At 46.9% G+C, this 17,622-nt stretch overlaps 2 protein-coding genes across 2 annotated transcripts in view; both read right to left on the bottom strand.

The window, feature by feature from the left end:
- The window catches only part of NFKBIB (NFKB inhibitor beta), a 1,076,695-nt gene that overhangs the window by 1,020,256 nt on the left and 38,817 nt on the right, over positions 1–17,622 (bottom strand). The window lies entirely within an intron of this gene.
- On the bottom strand, positions 15,281–15,926 carry LOC146402354 (protein ripply2-like). The gene is made up of 3 exons (XM_084965664.1): positions 15,679–15,926; positions 15,525–15,561; positions 15,281–15,373 (listed from the first exon to the last, which is right to left on the bottom strand). Exons 1-3 carry the CDS (start codon positions 15,795–15,797, stop codon positions 15,281–15,283), a joined length of 249 nt encoding a protein of 82 aa, XP_084821790.1. The 5' UTR covers positions 15,798–15,926.

Raw genomic sequence — 17,622 nt, 5'->3', positions numbered from 1 at the left:
CAAATGGCCGTAGGCATCTCACAACACCTGCAAGGAGAACCTACACCTGCGCCTGCAGGAGACCCAGAGCAAGATTGGGATCCACAACTCATGCAAGAAACATCACACGCTTCTACAGGAGACCCAGAGTCAGGACAGCCTCCACAACCTCCTGCAAGAAGATCCTGTTTTAGATCCTAAAAGAGACCCAGACCCAGGTCAGGATCCACAACTCCTGCAGGGGGACCTACGCCTGTTCCTGCAGGAGATCCAGAGCCAGGTCAGGATCCAAAACTACAAGAAGGAAATGCACCTGCTCTTGAAGGAGACCCAGAGCCCGGTCAGGATGAATACCTGCAGGAAGAACCTGAACTTGCTCCTGCAGGAGATTCAGAGTCAGGACAGGACCCACAACTCCTATAGGGAGATCCTGTATCATATCCTGCAAGAGACCCAGACCCAGATCATGATCCACAACTCCTGCAGGGGGAACCTACACCTGCACTCATGGGAGATCCAGAGCCAGGTCAAGATCCACAACTACAAGAGGAAACTGCACTTGCTACTGCAGGAGACCCAGACTCTGGTCAGAATCCACAACACCTGCAGGGAGAACCTGATAATGCTCTTGCAGGAGATCCAGAGTGAGGTCAGGATCCACAACTACCAGAAGCAACTGAACCTGTGCCTGCAGGAGATCCAGAGCAAGCTTGGGATCCACAAATCCTCCAAGAAACAGCACCTACTCCTACAGGAGACCCAGAGTCAGGACAGGATCCACAACTCCTGAAGGGAGATCCTGTATCATATCCTGCAAGACACCCAGTCCCAGACTGCACAACTACTGCAGGGGAACATGCACCTGCTCCTATTGGAGACCCAGAGTCAGAGCAGGATCCATCACTCCTGCAGGGGATCCTATATCAGATCCTGCAAGAGACCCAGACCCAGGTCAGGATCTACAACTTCTGCAGGCAGAACTTGCCCCTGCTCCTGTAGGAGACCCAGAGCCTGGTCAGGATAGACAACAACTGCAGGGAGAACCTGAACCTGCTCCAGTGGAAGATCCAGAGTTAGGTCAGGACCTACAACGACAAGAAAAGTGCACGTGTGCCTGCAGGAGACCCAGAACCTGCTTGGGATCCACAGCTCCTCCAAGAATATGCAGCTACTATTGCAGGAGACCCAGAGTCATGAAAGGATTGACAAATCCTATAGGGAGATCCTGTACCAGATCCTGCAAGAGACCCAGACCCAGGTCAGGATCCACAACTCCTGCAGGGGGAACCTATACCTGTTCCCGCGGGAGATCCAGAGCCAGGTCAAGATCCACTACTACAAGGAGAAAATGCACCTTCTTTTGAAGGAGACCCAGAGCCTGGTCAGAATCCACAACACCTGCAGGGAGAACCCGATAATCCTCCTGCAGGAGATCCAGAGTGAGATCAGGATCCACAGCTACCAGAAGCAACTGAACCTGTGCCTGCAGGAGACCCAGAACCTGCTTGGGATCCACAACTCCTGCAAGAACCGGCATCTGCTTCTACAAGAGACCCAGAGTAAGGACAGGATCTACAATTCCTACAGGGATATCCTGTATCATATCCTGCAACAGACCCAGACCCAGACCCAGACCCAGGTCAGGATCCACAACTCCTTCAGGGGGAACCTGCCACTGCTCCTGCAGGACATCCAAAGCCAGGTCAGGAACCACAACTACAAGGATAAACTGCACCTGAAGGAGACCCAGAGCCACCTTGGGATCCACAACTCCTGTAAGAACTGGCAGCTGCTATTGCAGGAGACCCAGAGTAAGGCCAGGCTTCATAATTCCTACAGGAATATCCTGCATCATATCCCGCAAGAGACCCAGACCAGGTCATGATCCGTAAACCCTGCAGGGGGAACCTGCAACTGCTCCTGCAGGAGATCTAGATCCAGGTCAGGAACCACAACTACAAGAAGAAACTGCACTGGCTACTGCAGGAGACCCAGAGCCTGGTCAGGATCAACAACACCCACAGGGAGAACCTGAACATGCTTCTGCAGGAGATACGGAGTTAGGTCAGGATCTCCAACTTCAAGAAAAAACTGCACATGCTCCTACAGGAGACCCAGAATCAGAACAGGATCCATAATTCCTGCAGAGGATCCTATATCCGATCCTGCAGGAGACCCAGACCCAGGTCAGAACTTGCACCTGCTCCTGTAGGAGACCCAGAGCCTGGTCAGGATAGACAACAACTGCAGGGAGAACCTGAACCTGCTCCTGTGGAAGATCCAGAGTTAGATCGGGACCTACAACAACAAGAAAAGTGCACGTGTGCCTGCAGGAGACCCAGAACCTGCTTGGGATCCACAACTCCTGCAAGAACCAGCAGCTGTTCCTACAAGAGACCCAGAGACAGGACTGGATCCACAACTCCTACAGGGAAAACCTGCATCAGACCCTGTAAGGGACCCAGACCCAGGTCAGGATCTACTACTCCTGCACGGGAACTTGCACCTGCTCCAGCAGGAGATCCAGAGACAAGTCAGGATCCACAACTACAAGAAGAAATTGCACCTGCTTCTGCAAGAGCCCTGGAGCCAGCTTGGGATCAACAACTCCTGCAGGGAGATCCCCTATCAGATCCAGCAAGAGACCCAGACACAGGTCAGGATCCACAACTCCTGCAGAGAGAACCTGTACTTCTTCGTGCAGTAGACATAGAGCCCAATGAGGATTTACCACCCCTCAAGAGAGAACATGCACCTGCTCTTGCAGGAGACCAAAAACCAGCTCAAGAATTAATACACCTGCTGGTTTAACCAACTACTACTGCTCCTGTTCCTGCACATGTAGGAGCCACTTCAGCACTCACGGAGCCCGTGGGCCCAGTGGCTCTGCAGCCACTCCCATTGTCAGCTCCAGTTCCACAGCATCAACCCACTCCCTGACCCGTTCTTCTTTTGACATGTCATATTTTCTGTCTTTTTAAAATTTGTTTATGTATTTATTAATTTTTTCTGTCACATTATTTAGGTTCTACACACTTATGTTCAAAATAAAATGATAATAATAATACTAATAAAAATTTAAGCTTAAAATATTAACACTTATTAAGCACTGTCCATTGTCAAATGAGTCATTCAGAAGCATTCCCAATCTGTGTAACCATCACCTCTGCCTAGTTTCAGACTATATCATTCCCCAAAACAAAACCAAAGCAGTGTCCCCATTCCTTCCTCACCCAGCCCTTGACAACCCCTAATCCTCTTTCTTTCTCTGCATCTTTACCTATTCTGGAGGTTTGCTAGAAATGAAACTGCACAAACAGTGGCTTTTCGTCTCTGCCCACATATTTGGAGAGGGGATCGAGGAATTTTTCTCTTCCTGTTTATTGGAAATAGTGGTTTTTGTTATATGAAAGGGAAATCCAGATGAATTCAATCATTCCAAATAACCCCAGGTCACAGAAAGTTTGACCTTCCCTGTGGCCCAAAACCCTCTTGAAAACCAAAGTTCTAATAAGAAATGAAACAAACACAGGCAATTCCAACAAGAGGCCTTGCTTATGGCCAGACTATGTAAGAGATGCTTGAACATTCAGATGAGGACACACACATTATGGAGATAGCATTGGCCATCATCACACTGACAGGTTGTTAGTTGGCTGAGCACCAGCCCAGGTGACAATGGGAGGAAGGAGAGGGCCCAGCAGAACTCTGAAAGGGAAGCATGAACAGTCCTTTCTGGGAGAACAGGGTACGGGACCCATCAAAGTCCGACAGGTGCATCCCTTTCTTAGCAGTGCGGATGCTCAAAGCTGATCCCACCAAACTTGGTGCTCAAATTCTCCAAGATGTCTTTTCCAGCATAGCCATCACAGCACGCACTGACACAGTAGGGAATTGGAAACATGAATGTTCCTGGAGAGGGGATGGGATTCAGGAGTTCTGGTCCACATGGACAGATGAAGGCTGTGCAGATGAGAAAGTGGGGGCAGGATCTCAACCTGTCAGCAGAGGAGACCTCAGGGTTTTCTTATGTGGGACACTTGAGGACCAACCATCTGCATCCTGGATCCCATTTGAAAAACCACATCTACGTGAAACCAGCATAGACATCAATGAACCTGCTTGTGTGTGAGGGTGATGGACAGAGGAAGAAAAAGACAGAATAAGAGAGAGCCTGAGACCTAGGCACCAACCCATTCACAATAGTCACCTCTAGGAGTGGGACTTGCAAACCAGTTCTCTTCTCCTTTAGGTGATATTTCCATTCTTGATAATGGAATACGTCATTCTCTAATAATTCTAAAACAATGAAACCACGTGTTCAGTCTCATCCACTCACCACTAATCTATGGAGTAGAGTACACTATTTCATTGTAATTTTTATAAGATTGTTGCAAGGACAACCAGCATTTATGAGAGTAAAATAATGAATTCTAAAGGAATTAAGAACCAAGAGAAGGGAAAAACCTTTTGGTGGCCCAGGTAAAGGCCAGCTACATGGCAGTAGGTAGCAGGCTGCGGCAAGTTTCGCCAGGAGATTGTGGATGCTCCGAATCAGCATCCTACAGAAGTGAGGAAGATGTCTAAGATTTCTACACTGAAAACCACAATAGCGGGGTGAGATCAATGAAGAAAGACTACCTTTGTGGGAAGTAATCCCATATTCAAGGATCAGAAGCCTTAATTCTACTCAGATGTCAATAGTACATGGATAGATCTAAAGATAAAAGAATCCCTACCAAAATCCCATGTGGTGTTTTGGAGAAACTGACAACTAATCTACAGTTCATGTGGGACAGACCAAGCGATCTTGAAAAAGAACAAGTTTGGAGGTATGGAGAGCCAGGTGGACCTCCCCAGTTTGTACAAAGACAATTTAAACGGAAGATACTTGGAGATTCAACAGATGTGGCAAAGTAGCTTTCTTCACACTCCCCTTCTGAGAATAAAAGCAGAAACTTCTGAGAAACGACCAGGGCCATAAGCTTCCTCTTTGGCCAGGCCTCTGTTCCCAGCCGAGGGAGCAAGAGTAACTCCATCATAAAGCTCTGCTTTGGGGTGTTTTCTAACCCTGAAGTCTCCACTTTCTTCTCATGTTTGAGTATTAGAAAAGGAATTTTACTCTACTCAACAAAGAGGAAAAACTTAAATACTAACTGCCTTACACTTCTGGTAATAGGGAATACGCCCCAGGAGTTCTTCTTAAAAATGTTGACATCCTTCCTCAGGTCCTTCTGCCAGCAAGTGCTGTGTCCCTCTGGGTCCTGAGAATCAAGACTTCAAATGGGAACATCCGAGGAAATAACTCTAACTTGAGGGTGTCTAGCTTTCCATTGTGCTTCTTGCCTCCTGTCATCAAATAGACTGGTAATTCTTCATATGATAAGTGCAATGACAACCTTCTCCCCCTGCCCTAAAAAAGCCACAATGCTTCCTTTCTTTGCGTGGCCAGTCATTGAAAGTAACTTAGTTCACTAAAATCACTCTCTGGGAAGTGAAAGGAAAGGGCTACATTAAATGGAGGTAAACTAGGTACGGTATCTACTCACATTGGCTTTCAAAAACACCAGTGGTCACAATAGTAAGCCTCCCGATTTCTCCGTCCACAGTTTAGTCCACTGCCTCCACAATGTGACGTTGTTAGGACAAATCCTGAGAGAGCACAGGCTTACGTTTTGATTCGGGTACTAGAGTTAAGTTCCCCCAAAACACATGGATTGGGAAAGGCTGAGGGAAGGAGGCCTCCTCACAGAAAAAAAACCAAAAAACAAAAAAACCCAGGTACTACTGGCATAGGGTTGAGAGAGAGAGGGCAGGCGGGAAAAGTTGTCGGAGACACCCACTCTCCCACCCAGGGCAGTGGAACATACATCCTGGGACCAGAAGGGATCAGTTCATGCCACACCCCATGCAAAACCCAACCAAGAACCATACATAACATCGGGGTTCTGAAGCCTGGAGTTGAGAGCCATGTGCAGATAGGGCCTGAGGCACACAGAACGCAAACAGAGGCTTTCCTGCTGGGGCTACTGACGTGGTACCCGAGGTCTGGGCAGAGGCACAGGTCCCTAGGGACTGTGTCAGGCTGGAACCCAGACAGTGACAGGAGACAACAGGCAAGATGAGGGCCTCTGGGTGAATTCTCCAGGGAGCTTGTTAGAAAGGCAGCATCTCAGGCCCCACTCCAGCCCTCCTGCCTCAGAATCTGAATTTTATTCCTATCCCCAGATGGTTCATGTGCACTGCTCATCTAAAGACTCATCTTGGGAGTTCCTGTGGTGGCGCAGTGGAAACAAATCCGACCAGCATCCATGAGGATGTGGGTTCGATCACTGGCCTCGCTCAGAGGGTAGGGGATCCAGTGTTGCCAGGAGCTATGGTGCAGGTTGCAAACATGGCTTGGGTCCTGCATTACTGGGGCTGTGGCATAGGCCTGCAGCTGCAGCTCTGTTTCGACCCCTTGCCTGGGAACTTCCATATGCTGTGATTGCAGCCCTAGGAAAAAACATAAAATAAAGTAAAATAAAATAAAATAAAATAAAATAAAATAAAATAGATCTCTTATCTCTCAGTTCTCACATTTAGGGATGGTGGGACTTATATGAATGCAGTGTGGCCACATGTATGAAGGAACCTTCAACATACTCATGGTCTATGACAGAGCCAGTATTTCTACTTCTTAGACGTTACTGAACAAAATCACCAGAGGCATGGCCAAAACATGGAATGCACAGAGATGTTCACGGCAGTCTTATTTATAATCAGAAGCTACTAAATATCCACAAATACGGAAGGAGAAGGTCAAATATGGCACCTTCAACATTGACTGTTATGTTACCATTTCAAAGTGTTTTCAAAGAAAGCTACAGGGGATTGGCAATGAATATAGTGATAAGCAAAACAGACACAGAAGGAAGAAAGAGGACATGTGGTCGGGATTCATGGGTGGGCTGGGAAGCGCAGCTTAGATGGGGATAAGGATAGCTGCTCTCCTACAAATTCCTGTTTAAAGTGAAATCCAAAAGATGAGAGGGAGCCAGCTGAATGAACAGCTAGGAAAAGATTTTGCAGGAAGGGACTTCCCGTAGTGGCTCAGCAGTTAACGAACCCAAGTAGTATCCATGAGGATGTGGATTCAATTTCTGGCCTTGCTCAGGGGGTTAAGGATCCGGCCTTGCCATGAGCTATGGTGTAGGCTGCAGACACGGCTCAGATTCCAAGTTGCTGTGGCTGTGGTGTAGGCCGGTGGCTACAGCTCCAATTAGACCCCTAGCCTGGGAACTTCCATATGCCTAGGATGCAGCCCTAAAATAAAATAAAATAAAAATAAAAATAAAAATAAAAATAATAAAAAAAAAGATTTTGCAGGCAAAGGGAACAGGAGTTACCAAGATGCTGGTGTTGAGGAGCTTGGCTCTGGGAGGTAAGTAATGAAAGATGAATGGCTGGACGAGGATAAGCTGGGAAGCTGGAAGCTGAGGAGGCTGGAGAGGAGGGCAGCGCCAGACCCTTAAGACCTCCAGGGCTCTGGGTGAAGTGTGGGTTCTGTCCTAAGAGGACAGGGTACCAAGAGTGCTTGGAGAGGGGCAGTGATATCAGTAATATGGCAAAAGAGCAGGTCCCAGCCCTCATGCCCCCATACAAACACTGGTTTGACAACCATCTACAGACAAAACTACCTTGGTAAGAGTTCTGGAATCCAGCTGAGACATTCGAGCTCGCCAGTGGACCACAAATTGCAAGATGAGCTGCACCGTTAGGGTAGAAAGAATAGTATCACTTTGCTTGCATCGACCCTCCCCAATACTGACAAAATTCTGGTATTCCACAGAGTTAACCTCCCCCAAATTAGAAAATATCTTAAGACCAAGGGAAATGAAAATACAATATATCATAACTTATAAGATGTAGCAAAAGCAGTGTCAAGAAATATCAATAAACGTCTCCATCGTAAAGGAAAAATCTCAAAGAACCTAGTTACAACTCAAGGAAATAGCAAAAGAACACACTAAGCCCAAAGTCAGCTGGGGGTTCCCGTCATGGCACCCCAGGAACAAATCTGACCAGGAACCATGAGGTTGTGGGTTCAATCCCTGGCCTCGCTCAGTGGGTTAATGCTGTGAGCTGTAGTGTAGTTCGAAGATGTGGCTCAGATATGGCGTTGATGTGGCTGTGGTGTAGGCCGGCAGCTGTAACTCCAATTAGACCCCTAGCCTGGGAACCTCCATATGATGTGGGTGTGGCCTTAAAAAGCCAAAAAAAAAAAAAAAGGCCCAAAGTCGGCTGAAAGAAAGAAGTAATAAAGATCAGAGCATAAATAAATCCAGCGAGGAACAAGACAAGGACGCCCACTTTTACCACCTTTTTTTTTTTTTCTTTTTCAGCCACACCCACAGCGGGACACTCCCCGGTAGCATCTCTGACTTTACTAACCCACAGGTATCCCTCCCTGCAATCTGATATAGCTTTCTTCCTAGACTTGCCTCAGACTTCTCTAACAGTCCTTTAGCCTCTCTTGCTAGAGCAGAGCGTCCACGGCAGGGCCTAAATCAAGTGTTTCCTTATTAAAATGAAAATCCAAACTCGGTCAAGAAGGAAAAAAAAAAAAAGACTTTGCAATGGGGGTGGGGGTGGGAAAGCCTTATTGTTAATAGGGTAGAACAGCTTTTCCAACAAAAACTTTTTTTTTTTTTTTTTTTTTGTCTTTTTTGCCATTTCTTGGGCCACTCCCCTGGCATATGGAGGTTCCCAGGCTAGGGGTCAAATCAGAGCTGTAGCCACTGGCCTACACCAGAGCCACAGCAATGCAGGATCCGAGCCGCCTCTGCAACCTACACCACAGCTCACAGTAATGCCAGATCCTTAACCCACTGAGCAAGGCCAGGGATCAAACCCTCAACCTCATGGTTCCTAGTCGGATTCATTAACCACTGCGCCACGACGGGAACTCCCTTTCTGCTTTTAACAGGGGATAATGGACATACTGATCACTGTCTGCATGACTCAAGGACATCGCTAGGGAGGCCCAGTATACAGATGCAAGCCCTTTATTGTTTTGTTTGTTTGGTTTATGGCCAAATCGGCAGCAAAGAGAAGTTCCAGGCCCAGGACTGAATCTGAGCCATAGCTGCAGCGATGCCAAATCCTTTCACCCAATGTAGGCTAGGGATCAAACCAGCACCTCCTCAGTGACCCGAGCCACTATGGTTGGATTCTTAACCACTGAGCCACAATGGGAACTCCCTTTTATTGCTTTTGTTCCCTCTCAGATGCCAGGTTGTAGGACACCATGAGGTCTCCTTTCATCGAATATAGACCTATTTCCCTGCTCACCCTCTCCAGTCTTTCCACCTCTAATCTTTCCACTTCTAATTTGCTGTGGGCTAGAAAAATCCAGTAACTAATATTGGTAACAAACACAGGTCAAGTAATAAAAACTGCTCAAGTGAGAACTAAAGATGCGACTTTAATGTAGTCTTTCTGATTTACTGTAGGTTCTCAGAGACATTTTATCCTGCAGGATTCTGTAACGCAGTACAAAGGTAGAACATTAGCCCACATAAACTAGGTGTTACTGCATAATTATGTTACTTTCATATGAAATTGCCTGGCCAACACTTGTTTTCTTTCAAAGGGACTACAGTACAGGGGTGCCGTGTAAAAAGCAACTTAGGGAAGAAAGCATGGTCCAAATTTCAGAATTACAGAAGGTACTGCCCGGTGTAGGGTACACTTTTGTTATTTAATTGTGAATTATACCACCAAATAATAGGACCATGGGGTTATAAAGCATTATAACTGGAAAGCCCAAAGCCAAAACCTTCTGCAGTACAGAATAAACACTGCCTACCTCTTAGATATATCCAACAGTCATCTTTTTTGGTGTATTTTTTAAGTTCTTCTTCAGTTACTTCAATGAACCTGCTGTTTAGTCCTCATAGATCCTTTCCACTTTGGGGAGGTTGAATCCAATCCATGAGACTTCTGCCCTGTTTCAGAGGGACCTCCAAAAGGAAAAGAGAAGAATTCAGTGGGACTTCTTTGAGTGAGCAGCTTTCCCTTCCCCCTCCTGCTGCTGGTCTCCAGGCCACTTCATTACTCTGATTCCCACTCAAAAAAAAAAATAAGAGCACTCAAATCTAACAACTCTAGAAACCTTCTTACAGCTTAGGAGTTTGAATTAGGATTATATATAGAACACGATATAAAATACCTGGGATACGAGGTAGGGCTTAGAAATACTGGCACAAAAATGTCCATCTTAATGGATCCTGGTAGAACAAGGATAATACTGAACCCAGAGTCAGAAGACAAGTTGTGGTCCTGGCTCCATCACTACGTGTTCCTATCACTCTGACCGCCCTCTCTGTCTCCCTGAAAATGGGGAGTGAAGCTCCCGTGTGAAAGCTGCCCTTCTCACTAGAGAGGGGATATTTAGGGACAAGAAGCCTGCAATCCCTGTTACTTCTTTCCTAATTTACTACCCAAGCTCAAACTTTGATACCTTACTAATAAGTACCCAAACCTGTTTCTGTGGCCAATCAATTCGTCTCAAATTTATTCGTCATCTAAAAATCCAAAAACTTAGTACTGATTACTCTGCAGAGTATTACATTTCTGTGTGCAGAAATTATACCATCTACAAAACCTTTTTCACTTGTGGTACTGATACCACCGATGGAGTGTGGAAATAAAAGAATTTTGGTATGAAAATAAATAAGTAATATAAAGACTGCCTGCTTTGGCCACTTCTAAGGCCCTATTTCTATCAGACCTCTGTGTGCCTGAATTAAATTTCTTGTTCTCCTGCTAGTCTATCTTGTGTCAATTTTTTTTTATTAGTCCAGCCATGAGAACTGAAAAAGGATGAATAAAAGTGGAAAATGTCCCCTCCCCAACAGAGACCATATCTCCAGGATATGGGTAGATTCTCAATAAATCTTTACTAGTGTTCATAGATTTAATAATAGTTATCCTATTAAGTGCATACTCTGCACCAGGCAGTGTGTTTTTTACATAACAATCTCACAACAATCCATGAGGTCTGAATAAAAGCCCAAGAGCTAATAACATTTAAGAAATGCTTACCATATACCAAGACGGTGCCAAGAGAAACATGACATCATTAATCTTATGAACGACCCTATAAAATAGGTGCTATTATTCCCATTTACACCTGAGAAAACAGAGACTCAAAGAGGATGAATGATGGAAAAAGATTGAGTCGTTCTCATCAAAAGTCTATGCTTTTGAGTTCCCACTGTGACACAATGGGATTGGTGGCATGTCTGAAGTGCCAGGATGCAGGTTCAATCCCCAGCCTGGCACAGTGGATTAAAAGAGTCCAGTGACACTACAGCTGCAGTGTAGGTCACAACTGCCACTTGGATCTGATCCCTGGCCCAGGAACTCCATGAGCCATGGTGCAGAAAAAAGAAAAAAGTCTAGGCTTCTAACAATTATGTTACCCAATCATCCAACTAAGTTCTATTTTCTCAGCCTCTACCCATTTCATATAATCCTGACACGGGTTCTAACATGTTCAAGATTAGCTTCTTTGGAAGTTGGGCAGGACCCTGCAGAGCCCTTCCAGGTACAAAGCCCTCCTTATCCCGGCTTCTCATTTGTAGAAAAACCTTTAGGCCTTCCCCAAGTTCCACAGAGCAGACTCAAATTCATAATGATTACAGAAGTGAGAAAATGCAGAAAGTGAAGAAAAACAGTCAAGCAAGAAAAACTTAAAACAATTGAGTCACTGGGGAGTTCCCATTGTGGCTCAGCAGGTTAAGGACCCAACATAATGTCTGTGGGATGCAGGTTCGATCCCCAGCCTCACTCAGTGGGTTAAGATTCCAGCATTGCCAGGAGCCTAGTTCGACCCCTAGGCTGAGAACTTCCATATGGCACGGGTGCAGCCATAAAAATAAAAAGGACCAAAAAAAAAAAAGCCAGCAACTGAGTCACTGGACTCCTAGTCCTTCATGAAGGGCTATAGAAAACAATCTGATGCATACCCTTGAGCTCTGCTACAGAAAGCAGAACCCTACAGGACACAGACTGTTAACTACAAGCATGGAGACCTCAGACTGATCAGAACCAGTTGACATTAAGAGTTTCAAATATCGTCTTGTTACCTCACCACCAACCAATAAGAAGAACGTCCATGAGCTGACACGCACCATACGACCCTCACCCTTCATGCTGCCTTTAAAACCCTTGCTCAACAGCCAGTTTGGGTCTTTGGGACACTGGCTGCCCATTCGCCTTGCTTGGTGTAAATATATGCTACACCTTCCTTTACCACAACCCCGTAGCAAAAAATTGGCTTTGCTGCACGATGGGCATGCAAATTCAAGTTTGATTTGGTAACAATTTCACAAAGAGGGGGAAAAAGACTCTAATTTTCTTCTGAATCTCACAATAATCTTATTTTGTTCTCTTTCTGAACCTAAAGACTCACCTTTGTCATTACCACCTGTGGACCTTTTGTCTTTGCCTCTAAGTTTTCTCCTTTAAATGATACCGAGAACACGGCTGGAGTTTAAATGGAGAAGGACAGCAACTCCCATACTCTGGTTCAGAGATTCTTTCTCTGAAAAAGCCATACTATTCAGCCACACACTTAGCTCAAGAGAGAAAAAGGTCAAACACCAAGGAAAAGAGGATACATGATTGGCCGGCTGGATGTATGGAGCAATAAATGAAACATCACAGTCACACTATATCAAGCCTATGGGGTCTAAGGCAGCATTTCTTAACAGTTTCCTTTTCTGCAAAATAAAGATAACAAAAATTATAAATTATCCACTTCATAGGATAACTGGAAAAATTAAACAGGTTAATACATGGAGAGCACTGGGGCTGTCAGTAAGCACTAAACAAATCTCAGCTATATTATAGTTGGGGTTATAGACTTGTGAAAAGCTAATGAAAACTACAGATCCTGAACCTGTAATTCTGATCTAGAAAACTACAGATCCTGAACCTGTAATTCTGATCTAGAGTCAAACTCCAGGTCCATGTGGAGAAAAGACAGAAAGTTGGGGATGGAATTCCCATTGTGGCTCAGCAGTAACAAACCGGACTAATATCCATAAAGACACAGATTTGATTCCTGGCCTCACTCGGTGGGTTAAGGATCTGGCATTGCCATGAGCAGATTGCAGATGCTTTGCTGAGGGGAACTTCCGCATGCCACAGTTTCAGCCCTAAAAAGCAATAAATAAATAAATAAATAAAGTTGGGGAGTTAGGGAGTCCCTATGGCACAGTGGATCTGGCATTGTCACTGCAGTGGTCTGGGTCGCTGCTATAGGGCAGGTTTCACCCCTGGCCCAGGAAACTTACACACGCCACAGGAGCAGTCTAAATAAATAAATAAATAAATAAATAAATAAATAAATAAATAAAAAGAAGAAGAAAAGAAGAAAGTTGGTGAGGTTCCCAAAAGATGTTAACGCTGACTTAAGAGTTCAGATTTGAAAAAAGAGTGGCTCAAGTAGGTGGAGGCCTTGAAAACACAAGAAGATGTGGTTATTGAATGAGGAACTAACAAAAACAAGAACAAGCAACATTCACATTGCAATGAACACAGAAGATAACTATTAAATTCCATAAATATAAAACACATTTGTGGAGTTGCCATTGTGGCTCAGTGGGTTAAGGACCCAACGTTGTCTCTGTGAGGATTCAGGTTCAATCTCTGGCCTTGCTCAGTGGGTTAAGGATTCCCAGTTACCTCAAGTTGTGGGGTCGGTGGAAGATGCAGCTCAGATCTGGTCTTGCCCAGGTGCAGCTCTGATTCCACCCCTGGCCCAAGAACTTCTATATGCCACAGGTGAGGACATAAAAAGAAAGAAAAACAGGAGTTCCCGTCGTGGCGCAGTGGTTAACGAATCCGACTAGGAACCATGAGGTTGCGGGTTCGGTCCCTGCCCTTGCTCAGTGGGTTAACGATCCGGCGTTGCCGTGAGCTGTGGTGTAGGTTGCAGACGCGGCTCGGATCCCGCGTTGCTGTGGCTCTGGCGTAGGCCGGTGGCTACAGCTCCGATTCAACCCCTAGCTTGGGAACCTCCATATGCCGCTGGAGCGGCCCAAGAAATAGCAACAACAACAACAACAAAAGACAAAAAAAAAAAAAAAAAAGAAAAAGAAAAACAAAGAAGAAACCGAACCAAAAAAAAAATTTTTTTTTAATTCTATCTGTGGGTAACAATAACTATGTTCCAACAAAAGCTCAGTATTATATTAGCTTCAAAATGAGCAAGTATTACCCATAGAAAAGGCAGAGACAAAATAATCAGGTACCAGAGGAAGACAGAAAGATGGTGTGACTTGGAAAAGTGTCCATAAACCTAACTGGAGGTTTGGGCACATTTGTTCTCGCTTCTCCAATCTTCCAGAACTCCCGGAGTCCCTACGCTTGGCCGGTTAAGCACTGGTCACTGCCGTCCCTGCCCAACCTTTCCCCTCTTCTGGAGAACCCATATCTCACAACTCCTTGGGAAAGCGAAGCACAAAACAATGGAGAGGAGGTTCTGTTGAGGGAAGGAAGCTGACAGAGGGCCTACAATCTGGGAAGCAAGATGCCCGGTCCCATCACACGTCTGAATTTAACTAGCGGGAAAGTACCGGGATAAAGGGATGGGAAAGAAAGGGCGCCCACAGGAAAGCGGGAGGTTAGGAGCGTTGGAGGACTGGAAACGTGGCATCGGAGAGATCGCCAGCAACAGCAGGAGGGAACAAAGGCTAGAGGAGGAGACAGGAGGTGTAAGGAGACAGAAGGAGAGAATGGACTGGGCCCAAGCACCAAACGCCTGCGGGAGGAGAGGGCTGCTGCGCGAGGCCAACGGAGTCAACCGCCTACCTTGCTCCGCCCCCCGGCAGCGACGCGCGGCGGCGAGCTGGGGCCTGGGGGAGATGGGGAAGCGCCGTCCAGCACCCTGGACGGAGCCCACCGCCGGAAAGGACAGCGTGGCTCAACCCCTCTCGGGTAACACCTCCTGCTCGGGCTCGGAGGCGGGCAGAGGGGCCAGCACCCAACCCCCTGCTGGGGTCGCCGGAGGCGGGGGGCGGTGAGGCGCTCCTGGAGGCTGCGCTGGAAGGCAGCTGGAGGGCGGAGCAACGTGCCGCCGGCAGGGCGTGGACCCCGGCGAAGGACTCAAGCTCCGTTCGACCCGTACCCTGAATTTCAGCACCGCAGTGGGGGACAGCTACTCCGGGGAAAGAGTGAAAAGGGAAGTTGTTCCTTAGCCTTGGTGCTGACAGAACCTGAAAATAAATTCTTAGCCTGTCCATCCTTACTACCTGGAATATAAAATGAAGTAACACCTGACTGGGTGCCTGTACTGGGAAAGCTTTCCTGAGGCATCCGTTATTCTTGGGCCACCTGGCACCTGTGTAGGGTAATTCTAACTCACCTCAAAAACTGCAAGCGCGGGGGACCAAGCATTCCTCGCCTCTTCAGGGAATGTGACACCAGGGCTCTCAGTAGCCTCCATCCCTGAGTCCCAGGAGCTCAGGGGGACGCATCCGCTGCAGCAGCACCGACAGGGTCAACGGAACCGCCAAGAGCAGGCGCGATCTTAAGCAAGAGGCAGGCCAGGCGCGTGTCTCCCTGGGGCCTCTGCGGCGTACCGGGCGCTGATCCATCAACGGCGCCCCTGGGAGGCGCTGTCCTTCACGCGCGCGGCTCACTCACCGCCTCTTCCTCTTCTCGCCTGGGTCTTCAATCCACGGTTTCCAGAAGCCTGCGGATCTGCCAAGTGGGGAGCACAAGGCCCGCAGAGGAGCCGTGAGACCAGGCCCAGGAGAAGCCATCACAGCCCAGTAAAGGCCCGGAGAGTGTAGGAGGTTGGAGGGCAGAGGGGAGGAGTTGGGGAGGCGCGGGCAGGAGGGATGGAACTAAGAAACCTCTGCAAATGCTGCACCCAGTGGCCCCCTGAGATCAGTTCCAGAAGGGAAAACACTGTCTGTTCATCGTTGTGTCTCCAAAGATCCTTGTACAATGTTTGGTGTGGATGATAGAAGACATTCATTTTTTTTGTTTGTTTGTTTGTTTGTTTTGTTTTCTGTGGACTGGATGAGCTAAAGGCTTCTAAGCAGCAGGACTGAGGTGGCCAACGGTATTTTGGAAGGTCTGTCTACAGGCAGGATAGAGTGAAGCGTCTGGAAGAAGGACCCCATGTATTTCCGACTGGGGCCTGCGGCCAGGACTGTCGTCTTCTCTGAGAACACCTGGGGATAGAGTATTGCATTGCACGTTGCAACTTGAGCTCTTGGTCTGTTTTTCGTGTCTTTCCCTGTCCCCCAGCTCTGCACAACCAAATTTGGTCCCTGAAAGTGGCCTATGGAATTCATCAACTGCCTGGAGATATTCAGTTTTCTGTAGACTGAGAAGCTGCTGGAATCTTTTTGTTTTCCATCTTTAGACTTGGTTCATGTCATCAAGGCCTGCAGACATGATGGACATCTTTCAACTAGCAAAGGTTTGTGAGTTTGAAACAACTCACAACACAATTAGCCTTGGTGTTTAAGATGAAAAAAAAAGCAGGCACGATATGGTCTCGCACTATTTATTTATTTATCTTTTGTCTTTTTAGGGCCGCATCCAGGCAGACATATGGAAGTTCCCAGGATAGGAGTCGAATCGGAGCTGTAGCCGCTGGCCTACGCCAGAGCCACGGCAACTGGGGATCCGAGCTGCATCTGCGACCTACACCACAGCTCAAGGCAAGGCCAAATCCTTAACCCACTGAGCAAGGCCAGGGATCGAACCCACGTCCTCATGGATACTAGTCGGGTGTGTTAGCCACTGAGCCATGACGGGACTCCTGGTCTTGCACTATTTATAATTTAACAAAGTATGTATTTATTTATTTATTTATTTTTGTCTTTTTCAAGCTGAACCCACGGCATATGGAGGTTCCCTCACTAGGGGTCTAATCAGAGCTGTTGTCTATACCACAGACACAGCAATGCTGAATCCGAGCCACATCTTCGGGCTACACCACAGCTCAAGGCAAAGCCAGATCCTTAACCCACTGAGCAAGGCCAGGGATTGATCCTGCTACCTCATGGTTCTTAGTCGTTTCCACAGTGCCACGATGGGAACTCCAAAAAGTACGTAATTTTAAGAAAAAACTGAAACAGCAACATACACCCATTGCCAGAGTGGCTGCCCTTGTCTGGTCTCTGCAGGGGACCACCTGGGGCTTTGGACAAAGGCTCTCCAGGACAAGGCCACCTTAGAATGTGTAGGGCTTGTGTGGTTTGAAATGGAATATTCTTAAAACCCAAATTTATTAAATTGTAAACTACAGCTTTAAATGTTTGTAAAAATATTTCTTGTTGTTGGGATGTTGCTGAAGATTCTCAAGTTAGAGAAGATAGCCCTGAAGATCATCTCTGCAGGAAATGGGAACAGACTGAGGAGTTCCCATCATGGCTCAGCGGTTAACTAACCTGACTACGCAGGTTCCATCCCTGGCCTCTCTCAGTGGATTAAGGATCCAGAGTTGCCTTGAGCTGTGGTGTAGGTTGAAGATGCGGCTCAGATTTGGCATTGCTGTGGCTGTGGTGTAGGCCGGCAGCTAAAGCTCCAATTGGACCCCTAGCCTGGGAACCTCCATGTGCCGTAGGTGTG

This window comes from Sus scrofa, chromosome 6, assembly GCF_054392235.1.
Source record: "Sus scrofa isolate SSC_HxYL_T2T_F1_AM1 chromosome 6, Sscrofa_HxYL_maternal_Yorkshire_Landrace_v2.0, whole genome shotgun sequence".
Taxonomy (NCBI): domain Eukaryota; kingdom Metazoa; phylum Chordata; class Mammalia; order Artiodactyla; family Suidae; genus Sus; species Sus scrofa.
Note: the sequence above shows the minus strand (reverse complement) of the source record. Positions and strands in the feature narration are given on the sequence as shown.